The following is a 14,561-nucleotide window of genomic DNA, read 5'->3' as shown; positions in this document are numbered from 1 at the left end:
TTAAACAATCAGTCAATATGGATTAAACATTAGAGACCGGTCAATAAATGTACCGGTAATTAATTACTCCAATTTTGGGGTAATTAATTACCCCTAAAATTTTATATTCTAAGAGTGCAGAAATTGAAAGGCGTAAAGAAAACTAATATTGTATGTGTATATGTATATAAATAAATTAGGTAATTAGTTGGGACCAGGTTGCATCGGTTCTGAAAATCTCAAACTCGGGTTTGATCTAAAATTTTAATGTGGACCCTTGCCCAACCTACTAATTGATGGGTTGAGGCCTTCTTCAGGTCAAGTATCGAGTTGTAGGCTCAGCAGTAACCCTAGTACTAATATATATACTCAATGGAGGATGTATGGAGACATCTTTTGATAAATTTTGTAAATAAAATAATATCATAAATTTAAAACAAGAGTATGCGTAACAACTTCCACTATTTCTTAATTTTCTTTTAACTTGCTCATATTGTACATGTTGACGGCTAGTCTATACTTATTTTATTTATTTATATATATATTACAGTTTATATCATATAAAAGTTGAAAGTCAATAGTCAATTTCATCTCGTACCATTTGTCGATTTTGAGCTCACTCCTTCAATGCAAGTACATTTAGTTGTTCGATCGAATGACAGTTTTTCTCACTTTATATGTTTATTGAAATGAAGAGAGATTTTAGATAAGTCTTATGCACTCCATAGAAGTCGATAGATATAGCCATGCATTTTTGGAGGTCCGAAACACTATCTCTACTGGAAGCCACAAATTATGCAGCAGAATTATATCAACCATATGACTATAGACAAAGTGTTGCATATCGAAATAGAAGTAAAAATATGTAATGGTAGTTATAAGCATACACAACTAATAAAACACCTCACGCAATTTTAAAAAATAGGCTGAATAGGACATAATGATTTGTCAATGGGAACAATTTGCAAGTATCTATAGGAGGTATTTTCACAAAAAATAATGCAGAAAAAATAAATAAAACTCGACGATGATCTAAAGAGGGATATCAGCAAACACTCTGAAGAGCCAATACAAGAATTCCAAGATTTCAATGCAAAGACATCCAACGAGGAAAAACCACATGGAAGATCCGAGTAAAAATTCACTATAAAATCAGACTAATGGCTACAAGTTTTCAAATCCCCTCTCAAGAATCATGAAAAACCACTTGCCTCTCTTGCTTTGTCAGCCACACTCCCTATCCTAGTATAAAACTCTGAAAAACAAAACATGATATTGGGCCATTTCACTTAAGTGGGAATCCCTCCTGGCTGAACCCATGAAACAACATAAATTAGCATAACAGATCTCCTCATATGCCTCGATCCCTGATGTTACTAGCCCAATAAAATGGGTATATACTTATCAAACAAGAGAAAAATTGCAATATTTTTTTTTACATGAAGAGATGCATTGCATATAAAAAAATTTTGGGTACTATATTGAGAAAGTTGTTGTCAAACCCAGGACTATATCTATATCCTGGGAGCTCCCACTAATTGGCTTTTCTCAAGATAAAATTCGACGACGGTGTTAGCGAGGTTGGAGGCAGTGGAGGTGCAGAATTTGTCATCAGAGATCAGAAGGCTCGATTGGTGGTGGTCGGAGGGCGCCGGATCTTTGAGCAGATAGTGAACGGGGTGGAGGCCAGAGTGGCATGGGAAGGCATCTTCTACACAAGACGTGTGCTAGGGACGGATTACATTATCCTTGAGAGAGACTCGGTCATGGTAATCGACTGGATCTGGGCAATGACACTAGCGGGCTGCGAATGATTCATGACATCCGCCGATTTTTGGACGAGTATTCCTCCCATCAGGCCACTCATGCCTATAGAGAGACTAACAGTGCGGCTGACTGGATGGCATCCTTAGCAGCTCAGCACTCCGGAGGTTTCACTTAGGACAACCTATCCTTGATTCAATCATCTTTATATTCTCTTATTCTTTTTGATCTTATGGGCTGTATCCACATGAGTTGTGTATGAGCCGCCGCCGTAAATTAGAGAGAGAGGTCATTTTTTGGAAAAAAATAATCTATATGCTCTACGGAAGCTACAGACTTCCAGAGGTTAATTTGGGAAATTCCTTCGGTAGCTTCGCCAATTTTACGGGGGTGGTTCTATATACACCCCCCCTATTGCTCAGGACACCCCCCAAAAATTAAAAAAAAATTAAATACTCTCTACACCCCCCCATTTGCTAAGGACACCCCTAAAAAATTAAAAATTCCTAAATTACCCCCCACCCTCCCCACCCCCTCACCTAAATTGCTCTCTACACCCCCCAAACCCCCCCCCCCCCCACCCCGCTCTTCCCCTCCAAAACACCTCGCCAACGCCCAAAACCCCCCGTTCCCCCTTCTCCCTCTCGTCGCCGGCATTCTCCCGATCTCCGACCACCTCGCCGGCTTCTCCCGGAACCACCTCGCCGGCTTCTTCCGAAATTTTTTTTTTTTCACGGTTCGTGCTCCGTTCGGCACTGGATCGCCGAACAAAAGGCTTCTGTTCGGCTGAACAGTGCCGGACAGAAGCCTTCTGTTCGGCACTGTGCAGCCGAACAGATCTGTTCGGTTGAGGGTTGCCGAACAGAAGGCTTCTGTTCGGCACTGTTCAGCCGAACAGAAGCCTTTTGTTCGGCGATCCAGTGCCGAACGGAGCACGGACCGTGAAAAAAAAAATTTCGGAAGAAGCCGGCGAGGTGGTTTCGGAAGAAGCCGGCGAGGTGGTCGGAGATCGGGAGAATGCCGGCGACGAGAGGGAGAAGGGGGAACGGGGGAGGAGGGGTTTAAGGGGGGTTTGAGGGGTGTTTTTTTTTTTTCTTTTCAAAACGAAACAGAGGAGGAGGAAGGGGGGGGTGTATGAGAAAATTTCAAGGGCAATATGGTAATTACACTAAAGGTTAGTTTGGGTTTTTTTTTTTTGGTTTTTGGGGGGTGTCCTGAGCAATAGGGGGGGTGTATATAGAACTACCCATTTTACGGTTGTCAGCCCAAAATGGCGGCGCTCCATGTAGTCGGCACAACTTAACGACTTCATCTGTGCCAACTCGAGAATCATTTTGGGGAACAGCAGAGTAGTTAAACGCATTGGTTTACTTCAGCTTATGGCATAAGAAAGAGAGATGGTGCGGTAAGGACCGACAGCCGCCCCTCCCCAGTATTCTTTACGGCGGACTCACGGCAACCGGTTAGCGGAGAAGCTGGCAGCGGGGATCTGGAAGCGGCTTTTCCCGGCGCGAGGCGGCGGAGGGCGGCGACCGGCGTACGGCCTAGGGCTTCTGGTGGACATTAGTAGGGGGGGTCCCAAAGCCACCGCCATGGGCATGGAGTGCTGCCGCGGAGCCAACCCCTTCCGCCTCTGCTCTGGGCTCAAGGTCCTCGGCTACTTCATGATCCTCCTCGTCGCCTCCATCATCGCCGTCTCCTACTGCGCCGTCATCGTCATCGCCTGGGGCCCGCGCCTCTTCGTTGGCGGCCTCGTCTCCGTCCTCGCCCTCGCCATCGTCATCGTCTTCCATCTCCTGGTACTTGAAGTCACTCGCTCATCCTTCGCTTGTTGTATATGATCTGTTCTAATTATTTAATTACGGTGACGGGATCTAGCTTTGTCTGCTTTCCCCAACGTCACACTGCTGTCGAAGAAATTACTTTAGGTTGGAAATATCACTAATGAACAATTTTGAATGCTTTGGACTGCTGCACATGAACAATTTAACCTACGATTTTAGCTGATCATGATGACAAGTGTTAGCAAAATGAGTTTGGTAAAGTAAAATGTGTATGTCTTCTTCGACAGTATGGAATTTGATGTACATTGGACAGGGGATGCGCCGTTGTTGGTGGGGTAGATTAGCGTGAAATCCCAAGATTGGTGGGATAAGTAATCTTATGTGTCGGTTACAGCTGGAGTTTTTGATTGATGAATTAAGGTGGACGGAGTAGAAAGTGCTGATATCTTTACTGAAAATTGATTATTAGGGATGTCAACAAGCTGTGCTAGCTAATTTTGTTGTTAGCCAAGCCTGGGCTTCAGCTTCGGGCTTGAGGGTTGAGCCAAACCTTGCATTAGGCTCGCATAGCAGTATGAGCCTGTTGTTGCATGCTTGAAACTTCAACTTTTGGACCTCGCCAAGTGTAGGAGATAGTCACTTGAACCCATGAGTATATGGTGAGGGAAGTTGCATTAAGGGAGGTTGTGCTAAAAGATTTTATGTTTCTTAACTAGAGTTCTTGGCTTCTTAAGCGCAATCTAGGTCTTTCTTGAATTTTAGGCTCCCTATCACACTATTGCCACTGAGCTGTGAGGAGAATTGTATGGTTTTATGTGAATTTTTCTAAAACGATCGCACCAATTAAATTAATGAGAAGTGGCATCATTCGATGCTCTTGTATAGTTTTGGCTCTTCAAGGCGATGCTAGATTGAGTGCTGCACAAAATTTAGCATGAAGAAGTTCATAAGTTTGTGACAATTGATACTAGAGGAGTGCGATGAGCAACCGTGGAGCCATGTTGACATCCAAAGTTTTTCCCTTTTTTTTTAATCATGCCACAAGTTATCCTCAAGTTCATGGGGCAGGGATGGGTGTTGAAATAATGGGGTTAATGTTTATATATACATATTGCACACCAGAGCTTAAATCTTTGGCATAGAATTCACAATTCAAAATCATTGATGGGTTATTCAAATTAAAGATCTGCACTATTGATTTAATCTACACCACTAAAATTGCCTAGAGACCAAAAACATTGTAGTTTTTGATGGGCTCTTTCCTATGTATTAATTTGATGCAAAAACGGATGTTGCCAATTGCATTAATGTTCTATGTTTGGCATTTAAATTGAAAATGAACACTATTTATCATAATTTACAAAAGTTATAGTCATAACAAAATATTAGATTGTGCCCTTCGTTGCTAGAATTGGGATAGATGAGGGCGAGGGGAATATAATATTTTAGAAACCTTTTTGGTAAGGAAATGCTTAAAAACATGTGCAGGTTTGAGATTCCAAGATGATTCTGAAGAATGCATGTTACCATATAGAAGATTCTGGCTACTAAAATTACACCATGATAGCTAACTATTTTTTCACCCATTTGATCAATAGATTAGAAACTGCCAAACATATGAATTTTGGGTTGGTAAACATTTTTACTGATGTAGGTCATGACCAATGGTATGGACTTTCAAACTATCATTCTAGCATGTTGCTTCTGTGCTGCTTGCATTTATTTCCCTTAGTCAACTAGGTTCCCTGTCCAAATGATGCCTTGTATAATATGTGTGGCGATAACTGTTGGGAAATCAATTGTTTGAAAATTAAGACATTGCCTTGAAGCAATGTTTCAAAATCACACATGGTGGTTGGGCTTGCTTACTCTTTCTCTTGCACTCATGCGTGCACACACAGAGCCAGAGAAGTTTGTTCATCTACCTTAGACATGACCTTTTGAAGCTTCTGTCTAAAGCCTAAATTCTTACCTCATGTAAACATCTGCTAAAGGAAATTCCCTTGTATCTTACCTTGAATTTCAGAGTTAACAGGAAATTCTGCTGAGACTTATATTTACATTTGAGTATCTTAGATTCCCTTGTATCTTAACGATCCCTTTTTCCTACCTTTCTGCATCAGGAGATATTTTAAAAGAGCTTCCACATGTCCTTAAGCAAAACTTTTACCTGTTTCTTCTCAGAAGGTCATCATTGTCAGTTAATGACATATCACCTTGTGAACTGGTTTTCTCAATCCAGTCAGTGTCTTGGCAAACCATGACAGACAACATTTCCATGGAGTTATAAATGTGTTCTTATCCTAAGCCATTTCATATGTCTCTTCTAGATACCAGTACTTCCATATACATTTGACCATATACTTTTCTATCGGCACATTCCTTTACTACTTCCTGGATGATGAAACTTTACCTCAGGCATATGAGATACACCTTGTTGCACTGGGAGTTCATGATGTGAAATAACATGTGAGAAATAACACACGAGATGCTCCATGTTACATTAGGAGTTCATGATGGGAAATAACTAAAGAGGACCATCTCTGTATCCTTTGTAGTTTTTGAATTTTTTTGTGCTTTTGGACAGTGGTTACTTATCCTACAAATGACTCCTTTAGGTGTTTTGCTCAGACAATCTTGAATGTTCTTGCCTAAGTTAATTACTGGTAATGATCTCTAATCAAGTATGAAATTCTTGTTTTCTCTCTTGGCTTCAGGTCATCTTTTATCTATCTTCTATTTGCTGTTATTAGATAAACAATGGATATATTAAATTCAAGTATGTTTTTGAAATTCTTCAAGGATATCTTTCTTTTTTGTTATTTCAACGCTTCTGCATGGAATTTGTTTTGGCTTCAAGTCATCTTATATCCATCTTCTAGTTGCTGCTATTAAATAAACAATGACTATATTAAATTCAATTATGTTTTTGAAATTCTTCAAGGATATCTTTCTTTCTGCAGCTTGCTTTGTTAATATGGAGTTATTTTATGGTAGTTTTTGTTGACCCGGGTTCTGTTCCTCTAAATTGGAGACCAACACTTGAAGAAGAGAACTTAGAAATTGGAAGTTCCGTGACATTATCTGATTATGTTGCTCCTGAGACCAGGGCTTCTGCATGGCCCAGTTCAGAGGGGTTGGAAAGAAGACCAACTATAGGCTACTGCAGTCGCTGTCACAATAGCAAACCTCCACGTTGCCATCACTGTTCTGTTTGTAAGTCAAGACACTCTTGCTGACTGAGTTAGAAGCTTGCCAAATAGATCTATTTTTGTTGGCATAATTTCTTGGCCCAAACTTCTGCTCGAACATAAAAAAAAAAGAGAGGTCCTTTTCCATGCTATGTAGGAGACTGCACTTATCAAAATTATCTTTTGTTTTACAATTCAAACTATCTTATTTATAGTATCACACATCGAGAATAACAATTGTGTTTGTGTATTTATGTATATCTATGTCTATCTACCTGTCAATCTATTTATGCGCATTCTTGAGCATGGTCTACATGCATGCACACATGCACCTGCATGCTTGTCTTATAGATTATTGCTTTTTGTCCAACTAGTTCATCTTAGTGGTTGCTCAAAAATGTCTGTGCCCATTCTTCGCTTGAGGGCCACGTAAATATCCTATCTGATATAATGCATATATTAATTTTAGGCCCATCTAATATGTAGTCGAACTTGGGCAGCATATTACCTATGTTACCTCCATAATGTTGATTTCAAGGTTACTCTATTAAAATATGTAAATGGAAGCCTTGTTAAACCATAAGTCCTGTACCGCCACCAAAAAAAAAAAAGAAGCTGTTCGGCTGTGTAATCGGGAGAAACAGAGAAGTCTATCAGAAAAATAATGATCTGCTTTAAAATTTCAGATCTAGGCTTTTGGACTGCAGGCCTGGGCTTCTTGATAGTAACAAACTATTTTAAGGTAGAATATCTCTAAGGCTGTAGGAATGAAAATAGTTGATAGTAGGATAAGATTTAAAATAGGAGGTGGAAGTTTTTTCAAGTTGAGCAACCAACAAGAAGGACAAATGCTCTTTCTGCTGCCGTTCTTGAATTCCAGCTCTGATAAGATGAAGAAAGAAGAAAGAGACATAGCAAAATTGGTGGTGAGTCTAATGGGAGTGGGGTTTAGGATTGGAATGGAGGGTGAAGGAGGAGAACAAACAAGAAAGTAGGAAAAATTTGGAGGATTCTACTCTCAGTGGCAAAAAGAGGCAAGTAGAATGGAAGAAGAACAAAGAAATAAATGAAGGAAGAAGAAAAAAAGAAAGAAATGAAGGAAGAAGAGAGAAGGAGAAGTGGTTGGAGGGTGCGTAAAGCCAATTTTGCTAGTCACAAGATGGAAATGAGAATAAATAAAAAGAAGCGAGAAAAGGGTATGCTAGTCACAAGATGAGGTTGGAGGGTGCGTAAAGCCAATAGAGAGAATATGGAGAATAGAAATTCTGGAAAGAAAGAAAAAAAGTAGTCATCTTTATGTTCTTTCTTTTTGTTTTTTTTGTTGGGGAAGGGGAGATGAGGTTGCTTCCTTTGTTCTCTCAAGAGATTTCTTACCAGTTACCAGATCAAAATGACAACCCGTGAATGAAGGTGCTAAAACTTTTGTCTTCTTACCCCCATAAGAAATGAGCTAAAATGAGATATTGTACTTCCCTTGTCACACATTAAGTCATTTGAAGAAATATAAGGTGAAAAGCAATGGTATATAAGATGTATTGTCCACTTGCTTTCAAAAGAAACTAAGAGAAATGGATCTTATGCCAACCACATGGAAGAGTCGCTTGTATGCATTGTTGTTAAAATCTTATGATTCACGAGCTGGATCTTACAATCCGAATCAAAATAGCCCGAAACGATCTGAATCCCATCCTCAGATTAGGATCAATTTAAGATCACAAGATTTAGATCCATATGATGGACTATACATTCCTTTTGATCACAGGATCCAATTGGATTATGTTATTTATATTATTAAATCATGTCTTGATCCATTTTCTACTACTTTGTTACCATATGACTCTTAAATTACTTATCACTAATAAAACTCAAATAGTAAAATTAACAAGTCGGTTATTGGAGTTCATAAAGTTATGAATAAGTTAACAACTTTTTATATTTTTACAATCATATGTTAAAATATTATCCTTGTTTATTCTAAAGCATTCTACATTGAAGGATACTTAAATTGATAGATGGTATATAAACATACTGAATAACCAAACCGAACAGAACTTTTGTTTCATTGGAAACACTATGTATGAGCCTAAATTGGTGAAAACTAGACTAGTTGTATGTATGCATTTTTATTCACCATTCATGCACTTTGTAGTTGACCCATATTCCAATTTTCACAGTCCTTTTATGTTCAGGAATTTTTGAAAGAGATAAAAAGAATTATGGTCTATGATCCGATTCACAATCCAATATGATTTAGCTCCTTCTATGATTTACGACTTGATCCCGATCTTAACCACATTGTGTATTTTGTCTGTCCACTATTGGCCGTTTAGAAGTCTGTCATATCAGGGCATTGCTTGGATTAGATGCCAAGATGTTCTTTAACCGTACTTTGCAACCTTTCTCAAGAGAGGTCTTCTAATGGTTAATGGATTATGCTTTGCAAATTAAGAAAACATCAACGTTAATGTGTAAAGATGAAAAAGCTACAGTGCTGTGCTTCTATCTTAATGTTAAAAAATATGACATCTTGTAAATATCGCAGAAATTAATTTGATATTTTAGAGGGAAATGGAGACAATAGATCCCAGATATGTATGATAGTTAAAAATTCACAACAAATGTCAGAACATAAACATAGAATCATAGAAAACCCATGATTGATGCATGCCATGGAGAAGCCTATAGTTGTTAGATTTAAATGAGAAAAATCTTGACTCCTTAACATGGCGAGTTCCTTCTGTTTTTGTTTCTTTATCATCTCTTGGTAAGGATCTCTAGAATATCTGTTAAAATTGAAGGTTAAAGTGCTGCATGCTGATGCATGCCTGTGATAGTGCTTGGCTCACAAAAGCATGCTATAAAGCAAGTGAACAATTTCACTTGCACAGATGGACATGGGGGGATGCACATGTTTTGGGCCCTTTTTTTTTGTTAGTGAACTATTCTGAACATGTTTTTAAGACTCTTAGGCAGTAATCTCGGAATAAACGAGTCAAAATATTCTTAACCCCCACTTGAATCCAGACTTAACTACATCACCCTGTAGTGTGAAATAATTTACTCCAAGCTAGAAGGAAAAAAGTAATGCTCTTTAGTTTATAAAATGCCATTTTATCTAATTGCCCCATGAAATAAAGTTGGTTGCTAAAAGGTGTTTGACAAAAATAGTTAAGAGTAGGCGGGTTAGACAGGCTTTATTCCATCTCAACCCAATTCTTTTTTTTTTTTTTTGATTAAAAGGGAGTGGGAACCCACCCAAATTTATTCAACTAATAAACCAAAAGAGTCTACAGTCTGATATCATGTGGAAGTCTGGAAATACATTGACAACTATTATAGGTTCTGTGGTTTGAAAGCAACCGGTCAATAAACGATGAGTACGGTATTTCAGTATAGATGAAACTGGGTTGGATTTCTTTAGGAAGACAAGATGGTTCCTTTCTTTCCAAATTGCCCAGTAAATTGGAATTTTCAGGTGATCCCAAGCTTGTCTAATTAGCTATTGAGTATTCCTTTGAAACCAAGTTGACCACAGAGCGGGCATATTAGATGGGGAACCATTGATGTTCAGTGCTTGTAAAACCTGGTCCCATATTCTCCTCATAGCACTGTGTCTAAGAAACAGGTGATGGTAAATTCCTTATGAAGGGGCAATTGGCATCCACTGTCGTTTCCATTTTGATGAGAGTGTCTTAACCCAGTTCTGTTCCGAACCAGACTCAGCTTTAGGTGTTACTTGTTCCAAAAAAAAAAGGACCCCAATCAAAAATTAAGACGTGTCCATGTTGGTTGCTATGCACTGTGTTATCTAAGGTGATATGGCACAATATTACGCCCTAATATTGTGTAGCATATTAGAATATGCAACAATCATTGCTAAAACACATAATGTTATGAAAAACAGAGAAATCATTCTTAGAAATTAATTTATTATATCATGAAATACTGAGATATCACGATACAACACTACTGATATACACCTGATTTAGAATGAAGTAAAACAATTCTATTTAAATTAGCATTGGATATTATCAAAAGAGAACCTGGAAACAATCACATCATACTATTTAATACAAATCTTTGTATTCCTTCATTCTGTATTAGACTATTAGTGCTGTATGAACATAAAAAATTATGTTATGTTAACGTGTCTCCCCTCAATTTAGTATTATAAAATTCTGTATCAAATAACTCCACCTTCGTAATTTTTGTTGGAATTAGAGAGAGAGAAAAAAAAGAGGTTTTAGATTACTTTTGGCTTGGTGCGAGTTCTTACTTGTCCTTGCTGAGCATATCAAACTGGCATGGCTTGGTGCGGGCTGTTATGGGCAGAATGAAACTGGCTATTAAAATGGCTGGGCAACCTCCAGTGTCGTGTATCAGCCAACCCCTGGCATGCATGTGCTGCATGGAATAAGTTGGCCCAGTCTGTCATAACAAATTATGAAGCTAATAGTACAATAATTTATTCTTTGGAAGGTGTAGATTTGCCTTCAACATTGTGTTTTTTGGCTATGTAATCTATTACAGTATTAAGTTGGTACCTATTGTTCAATGGCTTAGGTGTAAGCTACTCTAGTTTTTGGTTCAAATTTCATCTGATATGCTTGACTTTTGTAGGTCAAAGATGCGTCCTGAAGATGGATCATCATTGTGTATGGGTTGTCAACTGTGTTGGAGCACGCAACTATAAATGTTTTCTTCTTTTTCTGGTATGCTCAGAATTCTTTGATGTGAAATGCCTATCAATTTAATTTGTTCGTAAGACTCTGGTTGAGAAGTTGTAGTTGAGATATGGAGCTTGCATCTTTTGATTGCCTAAACCAATACTGTTTCTATTATCCGTGTCCATGTGTCAGGAGTTTTGTAGGTTCAAGTGTCAGGCACTTGAAGATACCTGGACACTTTGGCACCCTTGGCCAACTGTCTGCGTAAGTAGGTGGTATCTTTTGTTTAATAAACCAATCCAAATTTTGCTGAATATGAATAGAGATTTTTCACTAAAAAAGCTGTCAGCTTGGAACAGCTGACCAGAACAACCAAGGTACAAGATTGTTCTTGAAAGAATGTTGCACATGTACAAAATTGGATGAAATAAGTGAGAGTTTAGCATAGGTAGATTAATATTTACTACTGCAATCTTATTTTGAGCCTACAAAACTTTTTTACATACAAAACATTTTTACATGTTTCTCCATCCGCTGTTTCAGTCTATTGGTATCTATTTTTCAGTATATTTTCTCCTAAATCTTCTGTTACATCTGTCACTGACAGGTATTGTATACACTTGTTTCCTGTATGTTTTTTACCATTCTTGTCATAGATATATCATTATCAAGTGCCAATGTTATGTTATTGCATGTTTCTGTTGAAAATACATGTTTTGAAATGAAGGACAGCAAATAACTCATTTTCTTTTGCCACAACTACATTATGGAAACTCAGGACTATGTCATCCCAAGAGGGCATTATTGCTTCCTGAAATTTCTGAATAGCACACAGCAATTTTCATTTTCATTCTTGTAGGTTGCCCCTGCTTCTGGGGCTCCATAGAAGGTGGCAGACTTCACCAAGAAGGTTCATGATTATTAGTGCTTTTTCTATTATCTAGTCAGCATATGAACTGTTATTGGTTTGAGGATACTAGAAAATTCAGATATATAAAGTTGTGTATTGGATGTCTTACCTGCATCCTTACTATGTATAGCTACTGGAGATGAGCGCGATGATAAACTGTAAATTGTGTATATAGATCTATTGCTCCTCGTTTCTTAAGGGATTACTGCATTTAAAACTGGCTTCTTTTGTTTCTTAAGGGATTAAGGAACTAACAAAAGTTGGAATTAGTTGAGACGAGCCAGACGGATGAAATGTGCTTATCGGACATTTTTTGGATTTCCTTCTCTCAATAAAGGAATGCAAGCTTCTGTTAACTTTTTCATTTTAGACAAGTATTTTATGTCCGAAATTTACAACCAGAAGGACATTTATTAACAATCCTCGTCATGGGTGTGGAAAAAAATAGTTACATCATGCTAGCTGGTGCTAACCATCAAAAAGGCAAAGCTCGAGGTGCTAGCTATTAAGCAAGCCATGCTAGATCATTGTATTGTGAACTTCAGTAAGGGTATCTTTATTTGCTACTTTTCTCGTGATGCCATAATTCACTTCAGCCAGCATGCCAAGAAGATTGTAAAAGACTGAACCAAAGCTAAGCATTATAAGTCTCTAACTATACTGTTACTAATTACATAGTCTGTTTCTATGGAAATGGTTTCAATGCTTTCTTTGTTTTTTGATATTGCATTAGGTCTAACAGTTTAACTACTTTTTTATTTTTGTTGCTTAGCTCTATACTTTCCTCGAGACGGTTTTAGATGCTGTTGCATTACTTCCACGTTTTGTCAAGTTCTTTGGTGATGCAAGGAATCATAATAGCTCCCCTGGCAAGCTTGCTGTTACATTTCTTGCTTTTGGTAAGCTTTTGTCACAAACATTTATCACTATATCTATAATAATTCTGCAGTGAGGCAGTTCTGACAGGTTGTTCTTTGATGCAGTTCTGAATCTAGCTTTTGCACTGAGCCTTCTCTGTTTTGTGGTCATGCACACATCTCTTGTTTTGAGCAATACCACGACAATAGAGGTAATATAGAACAATTTTAAATTACATATATATTTTTTTCTATTTGTCATATCATATTTTTATGTTCGTTATACAACATAAGGCTATAGTGTGTACCAGGTTCGTAGTATTCTTGTTGTTCTCCTGAAAAAAAAAATTCATATGTTTATATACTTACATATAACCATTGTATAAGGGTCAATTTGCCTGTATGATTGTGCTACCCATATTAGGTTCACGAGAAGAAGAAAGGAGCTGTATGGAAATATGACTTAGGAAAGAGGAGAAATTTCGAACAGGTGATACCATTTGTCTAGGACGTTTATTATTTCCAGAAATTCTGTTTGCTTCTTATTTTCCCTTCTGATATTATTATGTTATTATAGGTTTTTGGCACTAAAAAATTGCTCTGGTTTCTGCCATTGTACTCACAAGAGGATTTAGAAAAGATGCCTGCACTTCAAGGCCTAGATTTCCCAACCCGTTCAGATGTTGAAACGTAAAGAATGGTAGATCTAACATTGCTTCCGTGCCTGAACTGGTCATTAACGAGCTATTCATTGTGTGGCTAATTAGTTTATGTATAGTTTTCATCTCGTGTATTAATTTTCTCAATTTTGTTTTGATAAGATCATCTGTTCGGATGACTGGGAAATTGTAAATGTTGGTTCTCCTGTGAGTCTTCTGTGTGCTAAGAAAACAATATGCAGTAACAAGTGAAAGAACGATTAACCTCGTCTATTTTCACAAAGAAATTCATTCTAGGATTTCTTTATCATCTTGGACTGAGGTTGTCATTTATCTATCTTAAGTTGCTCATAAATAAAAGAAGTGTTCAGCTCCTATCAAAAAAAAAATGTCGAAAAGACTTGTTTGATTTTGTAAACTGTGAAATCCTTGATTGCTTAACTGTTGCAGACTTGTTTCAAAAAAGACAAGAATTGGCTTCTGTGGTCGTCAGATGATTAGTGATTGGTTGGAAGGTAACTCGCTGCTTTCTTGGATTCTATTGCTCCATGAGATTCTACATTATGCATGAAGTTAAAAAGAATAAGTGCTATTTGTCCCCCACAAGGTCCATGGAACGGCTGCAAAGCGAGGTTCTTTACGGAACTGCCAGGGGCAAAGTTCGCATCTTGACCCTCAACTGACACCTGAATCCCATGCATTAATGTGCCAAAAACCTGGTTTACCTTCCTCAATTTGGGTTTGTGATTC

The 14,561-nt window shown here is 38.0% G+C and overlaps 1 protein-coding gene across 3 annotated transcripts; it reads left to right on the top strand.

The window, feature by feature from the left end:
* The first annotated feature begins 3,089 nt into the window (after positions 1-3,089).
* On the top strand, positions 3,090-14,200 carry LOC103699582 (DHHC-type zinc finger family protein). 3 transcript variants are annotated; one of them, XM_008781602.6, is made up of 8 exons: positions 3,090-3,542; positions 6,491-6,743; positions 11,339-11,430; positions 11,578-11,649; positions 13,068-13,194; positions 13,279-13,364; positions 13,577-13,642; positions 13,730-14,200. In XM_008781602.6, exons 1-8 carry the CDS (start codon positions 3,336-3,338, stop codon positions 13,844-13,846), a joined length of 1,020 nt encoding a protein of 339 aa, XP_008779824.4. In that variant the 5' UTR covers positions 3,090-3,335; the 3' UTR covers positions 13,847-14,200. The 3 variants fall into 3 exon arrangements, with proteins under 3 accessions (XP_008779824.4, XP_088574587.2, XP_008779828.3); XM_088718461.2 differs by having other exon boundaries at positions 13,540-13,642; XM_008781606.6 differs by lacking the exon at positions 11,578-11,649.
* Positions 14,201-14,561: the final 361 nt, after the last annotated feature.

Source organism: Phoenix dactylifera, chromosome 3, assembly GCF_051530095.1.
Source record: "Phoenix dactylifera cultivar Ajwa chromosome 3, Ajwa_hap1_PhDact_Kaust_v1.1, whole genome shotgun sequence".
Lineage (NCBI taxonomy): Eukaryota > Viridiplantae > Streptophyta > Magnoliopsida > Arecales > Arecaceae > Phoenix > Phoenix dactylifera.
Note: the sequence above shows the minus strand (reverse complement) of the source record. Positions and strands in the feature narration are given on the sequence as shown.